Source organism: Micromesistius poutassou (genome assembly GCF_964030765.1).
Source record: "Micromesistius poutassou genome assembly, chromosome: 18".
NCBI lineage: Eukaryota > Metazoa > Chordata > Actinopteri > Gadiformes > Gadidae > Micromesistius > Micromesistius poutassou.
In genome coordinates, this window is record NC_140288.1 from 6,098,710 (window position 1) to 6,117,539 (window position 18,830).

Genomic DNA, 18,830 nt, shown 5'->3' on the forward strand with positions numbered 1-18,830 from the left:
ATTCACAACATCTATCGCGCTACCTCTGGTTTTAGGGTTCAAAGGCTTTTGGTTATTTCACCCTCAGGCTACAGGTGGGCCCGTCGTTTACAATTAGACTTATACATTGCTTTATATACACTTTTATTTACCCAACGTGAATATTTCACAACACACCACACTGTGTAATATTGTGTTTTAACATTAACTGTGTTCTTGATTGTTTGAATTTGAAACATGTCTTGTGAGTGGTGCAGTAATCCACCATGGACCAGTGGCATCATGGGCCCAATCCACTAGTTTTCTCCTGGTGAGCCCCCAGGGGTCCTGATGTCCTGGTGGGCCCCCAGGGGGTCTTGATCTCATCCCATACGTTGCCCTCTGGTGATGGTATTAAGGAGCCACAATGATTTTTTTTGGAGCACATCAACTCCGGAGCATGTGTTTCGTTATTTTTGTAGCATTGTAATTACGAATGATTAACCTAAATACACTATATACAGTGAATACATATTGCATTTATTTCCTAATATATCTAATTGAATTCATGAGTTCTAGACATACACACACAATATATTTTATATGAGTGAAAATTGTAGCTTTGAAATGTTGGTTGCTCGTCATACAATATGTGATATTGTTGGTTAGGTTTAAGATGTAACGTGGCATTCCTTACTGTATGATAAATAACCACATTGACCAGACGTGTTTACATCTGCAGCGTCACCGTGGGCGGAACCTACCAGCCCATTTGCTCCCGGGAGCAAAACACAATGACGTCATAACATCGCGACACCGAGAGCACTGCGAAGCTGTGAGCTGGTTCACCATGAGCTGGTTCACCATGGCCTCTACTGGGCCGATATTAATCCATGGCTTGTTCACTATGGCTTCTACAGGTCGGATATTGAGGCATGCTCTTTTAACCACAGGGACTCGAGTTAATGTTGAAATGACACGAGGACTCATGGTTCCATCGGTCAGATTAAGGAGGTGTTCAGTGGTAACTCCTACCAGAGATGTCCATGGTCAGGGAAAGGTTGCTTTTTCCACCTCGTCGTTCATTAATAGCGACATTGTGGGAAAGGTTGAGTCAACGCATTATCATCTAGTTTACACATGCAAGGTAACATGTCTCTGTTCCTGTAATATCCACTGGATACTCTGTTTGTCTCCTGTTTGAAAACATATTCAACCATGTTGCTTTGCTCTATCCATTTGGAATGATTGCAGGTTTGTTCCACAAGATCCACCAAACGGATCTCTAAACACTCCTACCACAAAGGAGTGGTTATAGTGACCTGTCAAGGGTGTGAGCAGCACCACATCATCGCTGATAACCTGGGCTGGTTCTCTGATCTCGAAGGAAAAAGGTTTGTTGAAGATGGGCAAGATGATAATTTTTAATGCCTTCTATAGCTAAACGTTAATCCAAACCTTTACAATGAATACAGATATGGGCCGATAAAGGGGTGATATCGTGCTTTTTTGACTTTCCCTTTGCTTTAGATTGTAATATATGACATATGTAAACATGTTCTACAGTACATCGTCTAAACTAGAAAAATCTGAGTCTGAGCCAGGGGGAGTATTCACGCCCCTCAATAAAAAAAGGCTTGTTCATGGATCTGGTAATAGTGGTGTGTTCCAGATGGCTCGGACACCAGCCTTCCGAGTTGCACTTGTGATGTAATTTCCTGTCTCGTAGCACTGATGCCGCCTTCAAAACGCTCAGAGTTTCCGGGAGTTTCGGAGGTTCGGACCTTAAGCTCAGAGGAACGTGCTTTGAACACGTTGGGTCCGAGTTTTGTGCAGAAGTAAAGCAACCCGAGTCCTCCGAGTTCACGTCACAACAATGGCTGCCCATTTCAATAATAGACTAAAGTGAACTTGCAGCAAGGATTAAGAGGCCAACTTAACAGCCATTCTAACGTTTGCAGTACGATACATTATAGCTTACAATGATAAACAACCCCCTGATAAATTCTCAAGAACGATTTTACATCATAGCCTACGCACTTCTGAGGGGCATTTCCTGAACGCTCTTATTTCAGAAGAAGGGAAGGTTTACGTAAAGACACGTAAGAGCTTCCAAACCTCCGAGCTGTTTTGAAGGTGGCATTATAGCACCCCTCAATAAAAGCTCAATACCGAGCTCAGTGATGACGCCCTCAGCAAAAATGGCTGCACCCGTGAAGAGATTTATTTCCTTTGTATTTGTACCACATTGGTCATTTTAATATCGATTTTAAATGCTCTTACACACTTGGCTACATTGCTACTTTATTCCGGTCACCAATGTATGCATTGCACGGTCTTGCTGTGCTTGCAATACAATGTAAAGTTGTGTTGTTTATTTTTGTGTTGTTTATGCTGGTTTGCTAAAGTGGCTAATGTAGCTAACAATAACAATGACTAGCCAATTACATGACACGATCACAAAGACGAACGGAAACGCTCGAGACAGGGAATGACATCACAAGTGCAACTCGGAAGGCTGGTGTCTTGAACACACCATTAAAGTGACATGATTTGTGAGAATAATAAGGGGTATTTCTAACATACAGGCATGTAACCCTATTCTAGTAGTACCCCCAAATGCAATTATTAACCCTAAAAAAGTCTGATATGTGTATCTTTAAGGGGAGTGGTATGGTTCCAGGACAAGGTGCAGACAGCGGGGTGAACCCAGAACTTTTCAGCTAGGAGCAGTTATGTTTGAACAACCGAGCCATGACACTATCGTGGCCAAAACTAATCATTAAATGGTCTTCATATTTTGTTGACTTATTTAAATATATAATTGGAGGCAATGTAAAATAACTTATCTTTTCATATTTTTCTAACAATCAAATTGAAATAGGTAAGACCCAAGTGCAAAGTAATGATGCATAATAAAAAACGATTAAAATGATTATTACATTATACATTATAAATTATTAATGAGAAAGATTTGTAGAACTATCTTATAATTTGCCTTTTTCCCTCATTACTTTCAGAAACATTGAGGAAATACTTGCAGCAAAAGGAGAGATGGTTAAACGAATAGAAGGAGAGTCTGCTTTAGAGATTCTGGTAGATGAGACCAGTCAAGACATCTCACAGCAGGATCAAGACAAGGACACAGAAGACTCACATAAATAATATTTGCTGTTGTGGATTTAGATAATAAAATACCATTGTTTAAAATGTATTTCCAGATGTTAGTATCCCTGCTGTTGTATATGTCCATGTTACATTAAAATCATTTTTTTACTTATATTTTATTATCCTGCTTCGTTGAACTAAACCCATTCAGGACTGTGCAGATGGTTCATTGGTTCTCATATAGAGTGGTAACCTAACCTTTTGCCAGACCAAGCTCAATCGTAGTTTGCAGTTTGCACGTTGGTCTGGGGAAGCTGCTGTCATTTTCTTCAGCACAAGAGGCGTGATCAACGGGCGGAGTTAAATTAACTCTGTACCCAATTGGCTGCTTGCCGTCGCTTCCCTGTCGTCATTGTGTTAAACCAGCCAATAGCGCGCCAGCTTGGTGATTGGCTCCCGCAAAAACGTATCGAAACTAGAAAGAAATGTATAGACCTCTGAAGAATAAGTCCCGCCTCCGAGGCTCCGGTTCCCTCGGTCAAATGTCTATGGGGAATAACATGGGGTTTATGAATGATCGTACATAACAAACTCTGTAGGTGGCGAAGAAGTAGAAGCTGCATCACGTTTTGAACTACACACATTTTACATCTAGTTTCGACTGGCTTTTTGGATTGTCGGTGCCGTTAAAATAGCATTTATAATCGTTTACTACTTTAACGGCACCGACAATCCAAAAAGCAAGTCGAAACTAGATGGAAAATGTGTGTAGTTCAAAACGTGACGCAGCTTCTACTTCTCCGCTGCCTACAGAGTTTGTTATGTACGATCATTCATAAACCCCATGTTATTTCCCATAGACATTTGACCGAGGGAACCGGGACTTATTCTTCAGAGAACTCAAATCGCCGGCAGAATGGGCGGGGCTACCCAGTCTAGTGGTAACCCTGAGAAGAAAACAACCTGTAGGATCTCAGTTTAGATCCCCCTGGCTGGGAATCGAAACCAAAGGAGATTGCTGCGGGGACCAGGATCATCTCGTGATAGACGCTCCAAGTATCGCGAGAACATCTCAGTGTTGTGAAGTCACCAGCTGACTTGTTGGGCTGCCTTGCTAACATACTTTTACCCTATCTGGCGATGGAGGTTCTGGGATCACCGTTCGGGGTGGAGAGGCCACGACACAGTCCGTTTCTTATCGGAGTGAGCGGGGGGACAGCCAGCGGAAAGGTGAGCGTTAGCCTCACAGAGCCGTTGTTGAGCCTGCAGCCGTAGGTCAGACCTAGCTTAGCTTAGCATGGAGCTCTGCTGTCAGGCGACAACACGCCCCTCGGCTGGAGACACTGTTATTGTTATTACAGACAGCACCGTACGGGCGAGGCGGTGTATTTAACGTTCTATACTAATAATGACATTACCATTCAGCCAACGCGATGTATTGCTAACAGCATAATTTCCAACTCCGACTTAAAGGGCAGTGAACCCGGTGGATGTGTCTCTGGTATAGTTATATATATATATATATATATATATATATATATGAATCTAGCATATATATATATATATATATATATGTGTGTGTGTGTTGTCTCACTGGTACTGGACACTGAGCGTTATTTTCGTGACGTCCTTCTGGTATTACGTCACGCCCGCGGGGGGGGGGGGGGGGGGGGGGGGGGTGGGTGTGTGTGTGTGTGTGTGTGTGTGTGTGTGTGTGTTTAAAACGCACACAACGAGGCGACTGAAGTATCACCGAGGGCCATTGGTTGTAACCATGGTAACAACATGAATGAATGAAAAATGAATGCAAATGCAAATAAAAACAACATATGCAGAGTAACAGTCCAGTACAAACTATTAGTTTCATTCCTTAAACAGTCCACAGTATGCGGCAAGATCATGGAACTGCTGGGTCAGAACAAGGTGGACCACCGGCAGAGGAAGGTGGCCATCGTCAGCCAGGACAGCTTCTACGGGGTCCTGACCCCCGACCAGAAGGCCAAGGCAGTGAAGGGCCAGTACAACTTTGACCATCCAGGTAGGAGACCTGTCAAATCATAATTCAGCCATTGATCAGTAGCTCCATTCACTTCTTTACACCCTGATCAAAACGGAACTGCCGTTATTCAAACAAAATTAAAATATCATGGTAAATGTTCTCATCACCTCCCTGAAGTCCATTGGGCTAATGTACATGTGCTGTGTATTAAACATGTATTTGTTTTGGTTGAAGATGCGTTCGACAATGAGCTGATGTACAAAACCCTGAAGGACCTGGTGGAGGGCAGGGTGGTGCAGGTGCCCACGTATGACTTTGTGACTCACTCTAGGTTAGTTCACCTCAAACCATACTGAGTTAGGCCTGGCAATAAAACAATACATGGTCGTATGGTGATAGACTTTTGATCAATATCAATGTAATGTTCAATATATATCGATGAGACCGGACCACTGAATCTAGCAGCTGGGTTTGTTCCACAAACACGGTTCCATACTTATTTACAATATTTGAGTGTATTTCATTGTCGACATTGGAGTATTTATCGATGAAGATCAGTGGAAGGTCATTAAATGTTAAACAGTGTTTAACAAGTGTTTACATCCAGCATCACTAGTCACTAATCACAACATCACTAGTTATCGATATCGATCAATAAGATTAAGTTATATTGTGATATGTCTTTCAGCCATATCGCCCAGGCCTACTCTGAGTGCACACTAGGGTTGTTGTGACCATTTGTACATTGAAAGCGTTTGTTCCTCAGACTGGAGAACAAGATCACTGTGTACCCAGCAGACGTGGTACTGTTTGAGGGGATCCTGGTCTTCTACACACAGGAAGTGCGTGACATGTTCCACATGAAGCTCTTTGTGGACACGGACTCGGATGTTAGGCTGTCTCGCAGAGGTATTGATATTAAAAAGGGTTAGGGTTAGGCTGTCTCGCAGAGGTATTGATATTAAAAAGGGTTAGGGTTAGGCTGTCTCGCAGAGGTATTGATATTAAAAAGGGTTAGGGTTAGGCTGTCTCGCAGAGGTATTGATATTAAAAAGGGTTAGGGTTAGGCTGTCTCGCAGAGGTATTGATATTAAAAAGGGGGCTTGGTAGTGGTTGGCCGTTTGACTCCCAGCTGGTTCCTAGTCGTATGCAGCTATCCTGGGAACGACGCCCAACCCCTGCCCTCATTAATGATGTCCAAAAAAGAACGCTACAAAGAAAGTATACCAAGTCACTCTGGATGAGAAGATATTGTGAAGACTTTGTTTCACTGTTGTTTTTATTGTCTGTAGTTCTCCGTGATATGAACAGAGGCAGAGACCTGGAGCAGATCCTTTCCCAGTACACAACGTTTGTAAAACCAGCCTTCGAGGAGTTCTGTTTGCCGGTATGTTACTTTACTCACCTGCCACCTCTTGTTTTGGCCTCACTCGAACAAATTCAACGTGGTTTATGTTTGCTTTTGTGACCTTCAGACTAAGAAGTACGCAGATGTCATCATTCCACGAGGAGTGGACAACATGGGTACGTTGGCTCTCTGTTCTCATTCAGGGAATGTCAATAGTCCTCCAAGTGTGACAGACGTTCTGCATGGTGCTCTGTTCCTTCCCCTGCTAGTGGCCATCAACCTGATCGTGCAACACATTCAGGACATCCTCAACGGAGACCTCTGCAAGTGGCAGCGCGGGTCGCCTAACAGCCACGCACGGGGCCTGAAGCGCGCCATCTCGGAGCAGGCCGACCTGACGGGGAAGAGGGTGCTGCTGGAGCCCAGCAGCCGCCCACACTGACCGGAGGCTGGGAGGGAGAGCCCACAGCCTAGTGGTCATCAAGGTTTTTATCATGTCAGAGACTGGAGCCCCACTTTTTATTCTTTTTAACTGGTCGCCAAGTGGTTTAGGTTTATGATTGACACCTCACACTTAAAATAAAATGAATACGGTCTTCCCTTTTTACCTGGAGGTGTGGTTTTAAAATATTTTCTTAAATGGAGGTTGAGACTAGGGTGGTGTTCAGGTGAATGTTTCATATACATTTTGTTGTTGTACAGCCTTTTACTGATTGTACATATTGATTTGTTTTTTGAAACATAAATGAGCCTATATTTAGACACCAGTAAATACATTAGCTTGATGCGTTCCGTTTTATTTTCTTATAAGCTTATTTAATAAGATATGAATTGAATATATATGCCTATGCTGCTTATTTGTCAGTGTGACGCCTAATATGTTAAACAGTTTTATGGATAAATTGTAAACTTTTCCTGGCAGAATTGTGAAAATAAAAATGTCATGTTACACTGTAGACGTCGCGGTCATTATGCTGCTTACTCTACATACAAGTATGTAGATACAAGTATATAGAGTAAGTAGTAGTATGTAGAGTAAGTGCTTCCCAAGAAGGTGATACCACAGGCACATCCAATATGTATAGAAACGGAGCTGTTTGTTTATTGAAGAGAGGACAATGTGATGTGTTGGTGGACCTTGATCCCAAAGGGGCGATCCAAGTGGATCTACTACAGCATACGATGGAAGGACCAACACACGAGTCATGAGGACTTCAGTCACGTGTAGCCTCTCACTCGACCCCTGACCGCTAGATGATTTCCTTGATTGCCTGTTGGTTTTTGACTTGAAAAATGGCACACGATGATTCGGTATGACGTACATAGATCACAGCATCTTTAGTAATTATTTTGAGTTTTTTTAACTTGCTTTTTTGTAAGTGCGCATATAAACGGCACTTGGGAGAAGCGAAGCTCTTCTCATAAGCATAAACATCCTTTTTAAGAACAAAAGGAGCACTGTATATAATACATATAACCATACATGATTCTGACACACAATGTTTTCTTAATAAACGTATATATCTTAGGTTCCAGTCCCTTATGTGATCTCGTTGTCCAAAACGCCCCTCCTCCCCGTTTCGTAGTGTAGTCTTCGTTCTGGCGTCACAATTCATGGCTGGCTGCGCTCAAACACTGGGAAGAATATACTGGGTTAGCCAAACTTAACAAAGATGACCGACAAATGGCACATACATAAGGGCACGGAGAGAGGACACTGGGGGGGGGTGGGGGGATTATGGACCATTCACCTCAATCTGGCATACATTGCAAGTCCCGTGTGGTTAGTCCACAGAGGACAGGGAGAGGAGCTCTAGCTCCCTAAGGTCTCCCTGTCCGCTCTGAGTCATTCAGTCTTCTGCCTCACTTGGCACGCAGCGTCCAAGTCACAGAACCGCTCCCACAGTAATCCCATAATATCATCTCCCAAAGAAACAGATCCACGGGGGGAGACTGGCCGGACTCATCTTCATCAGTCTGATGCTTTTGTTCCTAAGTCCCCATTCTGAGTCTCCCGTTGGCTGTGTGTGTGTGTGTGTGTGTGTGTGTGTGTGTGTGTGTGTGTGTGTGTGTGTGTGTGTGTGTGTGTGTGTGTGTGTGTGTGTGTGTGTGTGTGTGTGTGTGTGTGTGTGTGTGTGTGTGTGTGTGTGTGTGTGGTAAAGTGGAGTTAGTGTTATCATGAAGCACAGTTGGAGGTCAGTCTCTGAGGCCCAGCAGGGGGCAGTCTCTTAGGTCTTCTCCTCGCGCTCTGTCCGGCGGCGGGTGATGTTCCTGGGCTTGATCTTCAGCGAGAGCTCCCACAGCGCCTCCTCCGCCAGGTGGTCGCTGAAGTCGTTGAAGAAGCACACGATGTCGTCGTTCCGCTTCAGCTCATAATGCCTGCGGGGATCGGAGGGCGTGAGACATTGTGTCTGCTAGTATATCAGCTCACAGTGATTACAGTGGTGCATGTATTCACTTAGTACAGACATACAATGTACAGAGTTGAATATGTTTGATCAGTATAGGACAACACTAGAGGTTTCAAATCCTTCCTGAATACCACTGACTGTTGGTTAATCATTTGAGCAAATCGTCCACCTCTTAAACCTTGTACTCACACTTGCTGGAAGCGCCGCATGCTGTCCAGGATGTTGAACTGCTGCCAGCGTTTGGAGAAGTTCACCTTGCCGTCGATGAGGTCAGGGTTGCCCAGGTGGACAAAGGTCAGGTCCTGGAGAATGAGTCCCCTGGAGGGTTGGAAAGGACAGAGAGAGAATGTGAGGTCAGACCTTATCAGGATGCTTTGCTTCTGCAACATGAATGTTTATTATATATAATCATTTAAAACGTTATCCTAGTCAAAACTAAATGATGGAACCGTCCTACAGAGGCCGCTATAGTCTAATTGCTTTATACTTTTCAGCCACATTCATTTAAAAACAATGGTGGACACAGAGAGACCTGTAGCATCAAACCCCCCACGGTGCTATTGTAGTCCCATCATATGTATATGATCCTATGGTAAGGGCCCTGCCCAGTCCTGTCCCAGGCGTCACATGTCATTAAGGGCCCTGCCCAGTCCTGTCCCAGGCGTCACATGTCATTAAGGGCCCTGCCCAGTCCTGTCCCAGGCGTCACATGTCATCCAAACAGCAGAGGCAGCAGCCGGGCGTGGGGACCTACAAGTACGGGATGCAGGGAGGCTCCACCTCAGCCAGGGCGGCCCTATAGGCCCTGAACGAGGACGAGCTGTCAATCAACGTGCAGTATTCCTCCAATCCCTGAGGAGAAAGGAGGAGCATGAGACACACGACACACTATGTGTATCATCAACTAGTCCATCTTTAATCAGCCAGTTAATTTGTCGCTCAGTAAGGCAGCTCATTGGCAGTGTTGCCAGATAGGGCCAGATTTCCCGCCCAATCTGGCAACACGGGTCATTGGTCTATCTTTAATTGGTCTGCTAATTAGTCAATTACCTCGGAGGTCTGTTTCTGCCATTCCAGTCTGCGGATAGGAGCGGAGTCCAGTGCTGAGAGGATCGCCAGGTAGGAGTTGAAGTTGTTTAACTTTCGTAAGTGCTGTGAAAAGCCAGGAAAAACATGAGGGCGACGATGAGCCAAGGATAACAAGGTGGAGCTACATGCTGTGTTTATGGTCAAGTTCTACCTTCATTATTTTGATGAACTTGAGAAGCAGCTTTTCGCGGTCCTGGGCTTTCTCCTGCTGAATGATCAACGAGCGCACCCTGACGACACAGAGGGACGATAACGTTAAGTCTTAAGGTCAGCTCCAGTACAGCGGGGGCAGGGACCTCTGGTGTTTGGGTGTTAGATTCCCAGCCATAAGGTTCTGGGTTGCCCAACGAGTCTACCAGAAGGCTTCCTTAATAACATGAAATGGGAGAACGCATTTCATTTCACATCTCAGACATCTTACAAAACCGAGCAAGGAACCTTCCCATCTCCCTGCTCCTTAAGGATATCTATCTAAAGAAAACGCTGCAAGTCAATGTTGATAAATGTATCTGCTGAACGACCAAATGGCTAAATAAATGTGAATGTGTCGCACCAGTAGCTCATGTTGTTAAAGTGCTCTGTGAACTGGGTGAGGTTGGGACTCTTCTCCTCATTCTGCTCTTTGGCCCAGAGCAGCACCTCAGGAATCTGTGGTGAAGGAGGACAAAACAGACGAGTTACAACAGGTGCAGCAAGAGGTTCATCGCTCCGCAATGCAGGGGGATTCCTTCAGTATGAAAAACAACTCAAAATACATTCTCTAGTAGCCTCCGTACCTCAATCTTGTAGAAGAGTTCTGCATCTAGGAGAGTGAGTTGATCTGCAATCTCATGACTGCGGAAATCATGGAGAGTTCCTGGCCTGGAATCACAAGGATCATCAATGATATTGTGATCTGGTAGCTTTGTGATGGCTGCTTCACCAGACAGAGACGCAGGCCGTAAAGTTTGGTATAGAATATTTAAATTGATTATAGTCGTTTATCTGCCCAGGAATTAGAAAATGATGTATTTAGAAAATGTTCAGATGATTTATGACCAACTATGCACAAAAGTAAACTGTTTGACATATAATTGTGTGTTCTTTTTCCCTTCTATAGGACACAGCCTCCATGAGGGAAGGACAGGACCATAGGAACGTTATTGGTAGTAAAGGTGTTCTGGTTTAGTAATTCATCGTACAATTTGTTGTCATTATGGGGAGAGATGTGTATTAAACTGCAACAATGTTAGTCATGCAAGACGTGGCAAAATAGTAATGATTAGCTTATGTTATGGTAAATGTTCGTTTATTTAGTATCATCAACAAAAAATCCCATGATGCATTGTGATGTACAAGCCCTGAAGTACATAGTCCATAGCCAAATCCACACTGGTGTCTGTTTTTTTAACTCAGTCTCTTTAGTCTTCAGGCTGACTTTCTGTCTGACTGCTGAAGCCACCTTAGGTTTAGAAATAAGGATTGCAATTGCAACATGAATTATTCGCTGAGGGAGCAATGTCCTATTGGCTCCGAAACCACAATGCTGCAAAACTGCACCGCTACAGAAAAAGGTGTAATGTGTGTTTTTCACGGCATAAAGATCATAAAGATGTATTGTACATACATAGGCACACTGATAAATAGTGACAGTAGTTGTGATGTGATGTTCTTTTTCATATTGATGTGCATGTTGAGATATTACAAAACCATGGAGAAGGGACTTGCACTTGTAAATGTGTCACATGGTCACTCCTAAAATATAAATACATAGGAACACACATAAACCTCTAGATACATTGACGTGGTCCACAAAGCTCTCAGTGTGTACAATGTATTCCTCTGGAGGGTTGAAGCCCCACTTAGCATTGATGCTACCTGGGCCGCTTGGATTCTCCACTTTGACGCTATGGTCAAAAATTCTATTCAATTTCTATTTTTTTTTTATTTCTACACTGACCTCTTGAAGTGCATCCAATCAGATTACGCCATTGTTTGATGTTCTATAACCAACAGAATATAAATGCCAAGGGCTGTCTGTTTCATAAAGGGCTGTCTGTTTCATAAAGAAAAACTGCTGACCTGTTGGCTGGCTGGCTGAGCAGCCAACCCGTCTTCCTCATCATATGCTGACTTCTACGTCCAAAGCTGAACCGTGGCGTGAGCTGGTCCCCTAACAGGGGGTAACAGGGGTACAGACCTAACGGTCTACAGACCTAATGGTCTGTACCTGTAGCTGGTCCCCTAACAGACGGACCCTAGCGTCTGTACCTGGACCCTAGCGGTCTGTAGCGGTCTGTAGCTGGACCCTAGCGGTCTGTACCTGGACCCTAGCAGTCTGTACCTGGACCCTAGCGGTCTGTACCTGGACCCTAGCGGTCTGTAGCGGTCTGTACCTGGACCCTAGCGTCTGTACCTGGACCCTAGTGGTCTGTACCTGGACCCTAGCAGTCTGTACCTGGACCCTAGCGGTCTGTAGCGGTCTGTACCTGGACCCTAGCGTCTGTACCTGGACCCTAGTGGTCTGTACCTGGACCCTAGCGGTCTGTAGCGGTCTGTACCTGGACCCTAGCGGTCTGTACCTGGACCCTAACGGTCCGTAGCGGTCTGTAGCTGGACCCTAGCGGTCTGTAGCGGTCTGTATCTGGACCCTAGCGGTCTGTAGCGGTCTGTAGCTGGACCCTAGCGGTCTGTAGCGGTCTGTAGCTGGACCCTAGCGGTCTGTAGCGGTCTGTAGCTGGACCCTAGTGGTCTGTAGCGGTCTGTAGCTGGACCCTAGTGGTCTGTAGCTGGACCCTAGTGGTCTGTAGCGGTCTGTAGCTGGACCCTAGTGGTCTGTAGCTGGACCCTAGTGGTCTGTAGCGGTCTGTACCTGGACCCTAGCGGTCTGTACCTGGACCCTAGCGGTCTGTAGCGGTCTGTACCTGGACCCTAGCGGTCTGTAGCGGTCTGTACCTGGACCCTAGCGGTCTGTAGCGGTCTGTACCTGGACCCTAGCGGTCTGTAGCGGTCTGTAGTGGTCTGTACCTGGACCCTACCGGTCTGTACCTGGACCCTAGCGGTCTGTAGCGGTCTGTACCTGGCGGAGACGCCGCGGGCCGCCAGGGGCTTCAGGGAGTTGGTGTAGCGCAGCTGCTTCTTCTGCTCCACCTTGTCCAGGATGTTCTTGCGCAGCACACGGGCCAGGCTGAGCTCGCCGTTACACACCAGCCGGAACACCAGCTCCATCAGCTGCTTCAGGATGTCCTCCGTCAGCTCCACCAGGCTGGGGGAGGGATGAGAGGATGACCCTCACTTACTCCCTAACAACATGTCTCTCAATTCAATGGAACCCGCTTTGGATCAGAGCTTCTTTTAAGTATTGAAGTCATAGATGTATTGTAGTTGTGTGAAAGATAAAGACACAGAGGTTAAACTGGACATTACACAACGTGACCAAGTATCAAGAGAGCCACTCCTCACCACAGCTCGTCCACCACGCGCACCAGGACGAAGAACGTGTTCTTGCTGACCCTCTTCTTGAACGTGTCCGGACTGTGGCAGAATCTGGTATATGTGCTTCGTGGTTAAGGATGCACACGAAAAGACACTGAATGTGTGCGAACACACTCCTGTTCAAACAGAGTTACCATGATGCATTGTTTTTCAGTTAAGTAACGGCAAGACTAAACAAAATGACAAAAGGCAACTATTACCAAATGACTAGAGAAATGCTGAATCTCAGAAATCTCTATATATCATTACATAGGATACCCCTCCCTAATCTCTATATATCATTAAATAGGATACCCCTCCCTAATCTATATATATCTTTACATAGGATACCCCTCCCTAATCTCATTCCAATCAGGCTGAACCTCACAGCACCAACCAACCAAAACAGTACATTATAGATTCAACACCACTGGACAGACGGAGAAACACACATAAAACTGTACTGATGTCGACCCAGGCCCTCCGTCTATGAATTAGTAATAAGGTGGATTTCTTGAAGGATATCTGTAGTGTAGCTTCTTGATGAGGTCCTCTGGGCTGATGAAGGTCCTGTATGTGGTCAGGAACGCCTCACAGTACAACACCAGATCTACAACAGGGAGCAACAGCATGTAAAGCTGGACGCTTCCCTCAAGTTCAGCCTGTGAAGCGGATCAAAGCCTGACCCAGAAGCCCAGTAACATACATCCACTGGACCAGTAACACACATCCACTGGACCAGTAACACACATCCACTGGACCAGTAACACACATCTACTGGACCAGTAACACACATCCACACACACACATCCACTGGACCAGTAACACACATCCACACACACATCCACTGGACCAGTAACACACATCCACACACACATCCACTGGACCAGTAACACACATCCACTGGACCAGTAACACACATCTACTGGACCAGTAACACACATCCACACACACACATCCACTGGACCAGTAACACACATCCACTGGACCAGTAACACACATCAACTGTACCAGACTGGACCAGTAACACACACACACACACACACACACACACACACACACACACACACACATACTGGACCAGTAACACACATCCACACACACAGACTGGACCAGCGACCATACCTAACACACAACCACACACACACACAGAATGGACCAGACACCGTACCTAACACACAACCACACACACACACACACACACACACACACACATACACAGAATGGACCAGCGACCGTACCTAACACACAACCACACACACACACACAGAATGGACCAGCGACCATACCTAACACACAACCACACACACACAGAATGGACCAGCGTACCTTTGCGGTCTGTCTCCGTGGCGTGGACTAGCAGGATGTCCCCAGACCCCGCTCGGACGTCAGGACCGTCGTCACTCTGGAGAGGAACAACCATTCATAAACAACATGCGGAGAGCCCACACACACACACCAAGGCACATCGTTAAACAGGAGATCACAGCTAGGCAGCGCTGCAGTGGAGCTGCACATGCAGCTCTTTCCCCATTTGCTGTTCTCCTCCCTCCCTCCCTCCCCTCGGCCGCCCCCCACTCTGACTGCCCCCTCCCCTCCTCCCCCCCCCCTCCTCCCCACCCCTCCCCTGTCCTGCACCAGCTCAGAGGATGACGGAGGCAGAGTCTGCCTCACTTATGAGGCTCTCTGTGAGCTACAGTATGCCCACACATCCCTCTCTTCAGACACTACCACTTTCTACGCCATCTACAAACCTTTTTTAGCTCTACATGTCCTCTGGAAGAAAGCAAAAAACTAACAACGCCTTTTCTGTACATAATCAGTGTGGAACACAACACGTCCATCAGCCTGCACCAGCAGGGGGGCGAGTTATGGGCTGGGCTTAGTGATTGGTAGTGATACAGTTTCAAAAGGCAGACTGCAGAGGGCAGCAGTGGATACAGTGCAGTAGATACATCCACAGCTACGGTGTGTCCTTAACACCCTGAGTCCTACCTCCTGCTTTAGTGTTATCCTGCTCATGATCTCCTTGTGGTCAATGAGGGACAGCTCATCCACCTCCTCGTCATCACTGCCTGCTGACGACGTGGACTTCAGCCGCCTACACACACACACACACACACACACACACACACACACAGACACACACACACACACACACACACACATTAGCATCCTGACCAAGGCTAGTTAGAGTGATTGGTCTGGCATCACATTCTCACATTCTTCATGTCAAGTACTTACCTTTCTTTTTCGATGGCCTCTTTGCTATTGGAGGAGGACATCTCAGGGGCGGGATCTGTCAGCACATCGTCGGCTTGGATTGGCTCCTGTGCAGGAGGGGAAGGTTTGATGTGAATGAGGGGGTCAAATCACGGACATTTGAAGATGGGATGAATGAGGAGCGTGACCCCTGACCCCCACAGTCCCACGCAGGGGAGAGACGTGTTGTCTTCAGTAGATCACCAGGATAGGGTCAAAAAGGTCAAAGGAGCATCTCTCACACACACACACCCACACACACATCAAATCCAGGCATTAAGGTTTCCTGCACGAGGGGATTTGACGCCAACACACACACACACACACACACACACACACACACACACACACACACACACACACACACACACACACACACACACACACACACACACACACACACACACACACACACACACACACACACACACAACGGCTGTTATGGGAAATGTTATTGGAAGACTGATGAACCCACTGATCCCATGAGGAGGAGTAATGGAGGAGTAATGGAGGAGTAATGACGGTTTGCACCCAGGTCAGTAGAGGGTAATGAAGACCAAATCAGGAGACCACCGGCCAATCAGAAACAACGACACACATGTGGTGGACTTGTGGACACACACCACCCCAGGAAGCTCCCAGCACCAACACCCAGACCAGAGGCATGCTCAGTGAGCGGGTCAAGATATAAACACATGGCGGCGCAGCGGCCATGACTTACATCTGGACAAAAACCCTGGGATTGTTTTCCTTTGTATGACTAACCCTCACCCTGAGACGATGGGGGGGGTGAATGGAGGCGGAGCCTTAAGATAAGACATCATTCTCTCGCCGGTCTCATCACAGCTACTTACTCTGAGGGCGAGCGGGAGCTCCCCATTGGCCTGGCTGGAGTACAGGCTGACGTAATCGCCCTCCCCGCCCTGGTCACACGCGCCCTCGCTCTACGGGACACAGGACACACACCACCAGCGTGAGGGGGGGGCGGGCCGAGGGTGGGACGGACGTCAGGCGGGAGGGAAACGTGTGGCAAAGGATAGAAGTAGCCTACTGCTACGGCAAGGGGGCATCTATTGTTTAACTACCCCTCACGACCAGCAGGTGGCAACAGGGTGCATACTAAGTAATGCTAGTTGGAACTGAAAGGCGGGGGAGAAACAAACAACACATGTAGTTAAAGACCAGCGCTAGGGTTCTGTAAGAGGAGATCAGGGAGCAGCGGGTGATACCGGTGATTATGACAACAAGATGCCTGTAAGCCGATGAGTCACGTTGTTTTCAAGTCAACGTCAGACAAGACTTCAAACTAAGTAATAGCTAGAGGTTAAAAGGTCTCAAGTGTTAAAAGGTGCTATACTAGTGTAAACATATTGTTATACATTCATAAAGGGGCTGTCGCTTCTTTTCCTTCTCCTCCTCTTTCCTGACACATGCGTTGTCGTTCTCTTCACTCCCTCGGTCCTGATGGGATTTATCTGTACTATGATCTCACCGCTGAGGTGTGGAGAGAGTCAGTGAGAGAGGACTCGGAAGGAAGACAGACAGCCACAGAGCCCAATGAGCCGGCCAGTGAACCGTTGGGCCCGCCCCCGCTGCCATCCAGAACAGTGGCATTGGTCAAGGCCACCCGGTCCAAACTCTGTGATTGGTTAAAAGAATGAAAGCAGGAAAAAAAATTATAGTTTAGGAGGAATTAGAATCAAAAGTGTTAAACAAAGACAGCGGGAGAGAGGGGAGCAGATTGGAAAAAAAGGTTTGGAAATATTACCAAGAAAACGAAGTACATCTCCTCCTTCAACATCTCCTCACTCACACCCAGTCTATAGTAACTATAGCAGGTCTAACTATACCAGGTACACCCAGTCTATAGTAACTATAGCAGGTCTAACTATACCAGGTACACCCAGTCTATAGTAACTATAGTAACTATAGTAACTATAGCCCTCAGTAGAAACAGACTTGACATACCACCCAAAACCTTTGCCAGACAATATCAGACTGAGACTTTTGGCTCTGTTCAAAAGTGTAAGCGCACACATGGTAATGCACACATGGTAATGCACAGGCCAGGTCCTGATTCAAAAGTGTGTACATGTGTACGTGTTTGTACGTGTGTGTGTGTGTGTGTTTATGCAAGCGTGTACGTGTGTGTGTGTGTGTATGTGTGTGTGTGTTTATGCGTGTGTGTGCGTTTGTGTGTGTGTGTGTGTGTGTGTGTGTGTTTATGCGTGCGTGTGTGTACGTGTATGTGTGTGTGTGTGTGTGTGTGTGTGTGTAGAGATGCCTGGCAGGAGAAAGGCCCTCTGAAACGTGCTGCAACGCGTTGTAAATACCAGCTCTGTCTCAAGCATAGCGGCCCGTAGCTCAGCATACATCACACAGATCACTGATAAATACTGCTCTGTTGTAACTGGCGTTGGGGGAAGTTAGCGCTAATCTAGTTAAGAGACAGTGTCAGTCACATCAAAACAAAACAATAGACGAGACTATTTCATGTGTTCAACCCGACATGCCAACACCCGTGCCGGACTAGTTCCTACCATCATTCATCCATTCCTGATAGTCCCTTGTTCTCCCCCAGCTAGCATGAGGGCTGTACAGAAGGCTAACCTGACAGCGAGGATAGGGGGGGGGGTCAAGGGATTTCTAGGGTGGGGTGGCAGAAGGCTTGGGGTGGAGGAGTTGACAGGGATGGGGCAACAATATGTGGTAAGGGCAGGAACACACAGACACAGTGGGTGTTGAAGAAGATCAGGAGGAGAAGGAGACTGGAGGAGGAGAAGGAGACTGGAGGAGGAGGAGGAGACTGGAGGAGGAGGAGGAGACTGGAGGAGGAGGAGGAAGGGCAGCAGGATCAGGAATGTGTGTTTTCCATCAGCTTCCATCTGTTGCCACATTCCGTCCCCCCAACCATGATCCTTAAGGGAACGACGCACGCCACTGGTAGCCGTGACCCCACACAGCCAGGGGTCAGCGGGGTCAACCTCCCAGAGCCGCAGCTAAAAGAGCCTCCAGCCTATAGACAGAGCTACACTCCACCGGTCGCTCTGGGAGTTCATTAAACCCTGCAAAGCCAATTCATTCATTCAATTCATTAATTCAATTCATTAAAGAAAAAGAGTTTTGCAGCAGCAAGACTCAAAGATGTCCTGAAACTTTCTGGGTCTTTAAATGATATTCAATGGACTACGTGTGCTTTATA

At 46.6% G+C, this 18,830-nt stretch overlaps 2 protein-coding genes across 8 annotated transcripts in view; one reads left to right on the forward strand and one right to left on the reverse strand.

The window, feature by feature from the left end:
- Positions 1-3,911: 3,911 nt before the first annotated feature.
- uck1 (uridine-cytidine kinase 1) lies at positions 3,912-7,362 on the forward strand. The gene is made up of 7 exons (XM_084483197.1): positions 3,912-4,296; positions 4,945-5,104; positions 5,300-5,396; positions 5,832-5,974; positions 6,358-6,452; positions 6,541-6,589; positions 6,683-7,362. Exons 1-7 carry the CDS (start codon positions 4,207-4,209, stop codon positions 6,853-6,855), a joined length of 807 nt encoding a protein of 268 aa, XP_084339323.1. The 5' UTR covers positions 3,912-4,206; the 3' UTR covers positions 6,856-7,362.
- A 126-nt stretch (positions 7,363-7,488) lies between these two features.
- Positions 7,489-18,830, reverse strand: part of rapgef1b (Rap guanine nucleotide exchange factor (GEF) 1b) — a 60,214-nt gene continuing 48,872 nt past the window's right edge. For 3 of the 7 annotated variants that reach the window (XM_084483192.1, XM_084483195.1, XM_084483191.1), the window contains 13 exons: positions 15,611-15,696; positions 15,362-15,467; positions 14,696-14,771; positions 13,888-13,976; positions 13,355-13,443; positions 12,972-13,157; positions 10,690-10,774; positions 10,467-10,561; positions 10,065-10,143; positions 9,875-9,976; positions 9,579-9,676; positions 9,014-9,142; positions 7,489-8,792 (listed from right to left, as the gene is read on the reverse strand). In XM_084483192.1, the coding sequence (XP_084339318.1) occupies positions 8,642-8,792; positions 9,014-9,142; positions 9,579-9,676; positions 9,875-9,976; positions 10,065-10,143; positions 10,467-10,561; positions 10,690-10,774; positions 12,972-13,157; positions 13,355-13,443; positions 13,888-13,976; positions 14,696-14,771; positions 15,362-15,467; positions 15,611-15,696 (1,371 nt within the window). In that variant the 3' untranslated portion in view covers positions 7,489-8,641. Of the gene's footprint in view, positions 8,793-9,013; positions 9,143-9,578; positions 9,677-9,874; positions 9,977-10,064; positions 10,144-10,466; positions 10,562-10,689; positions 10,775-12,971; positions 13,158-13,354; positions 13,444-13,887; positions 13,977-14,695; positions 14,772-15,361; positions 15,468-15,610; positions 15,697-16,482; positions 16,573-17,120; positions 17,268-18,830 lie in introns of all 7 variants that reach the window. The other 4 variants (XM_084483190.1, XM_084483189.1, XM_084483194.1 and 1 more) reach the window with 2 other exon arrangements.

Excerpts from the sequence above, each read along its gene's own strand:
- uck1 (XM_084483197.1), top strand. The coding sequence starts at position 4,207 with ATGGAGGTTCTGGGATCACCGTTCGGGGTGGAGAGGCCACGACACAGT. Across the intron at positions 4,297-4,944 it reads GGGGGACAGCCAGCGGAAAG|TCCACAGTATGCGGCAAGAT; the intron begins GTGAGCGTTAGC and ends TTCCTTAAACAG. Across the intron at positions 6,453-6,540 it reads TCGAGGAGTTCTGTTTGCCG|ACTAAGAAGTACGCAGATGT; the intron begins GTATGTTACTTT and ends TGTGACCTTCAG.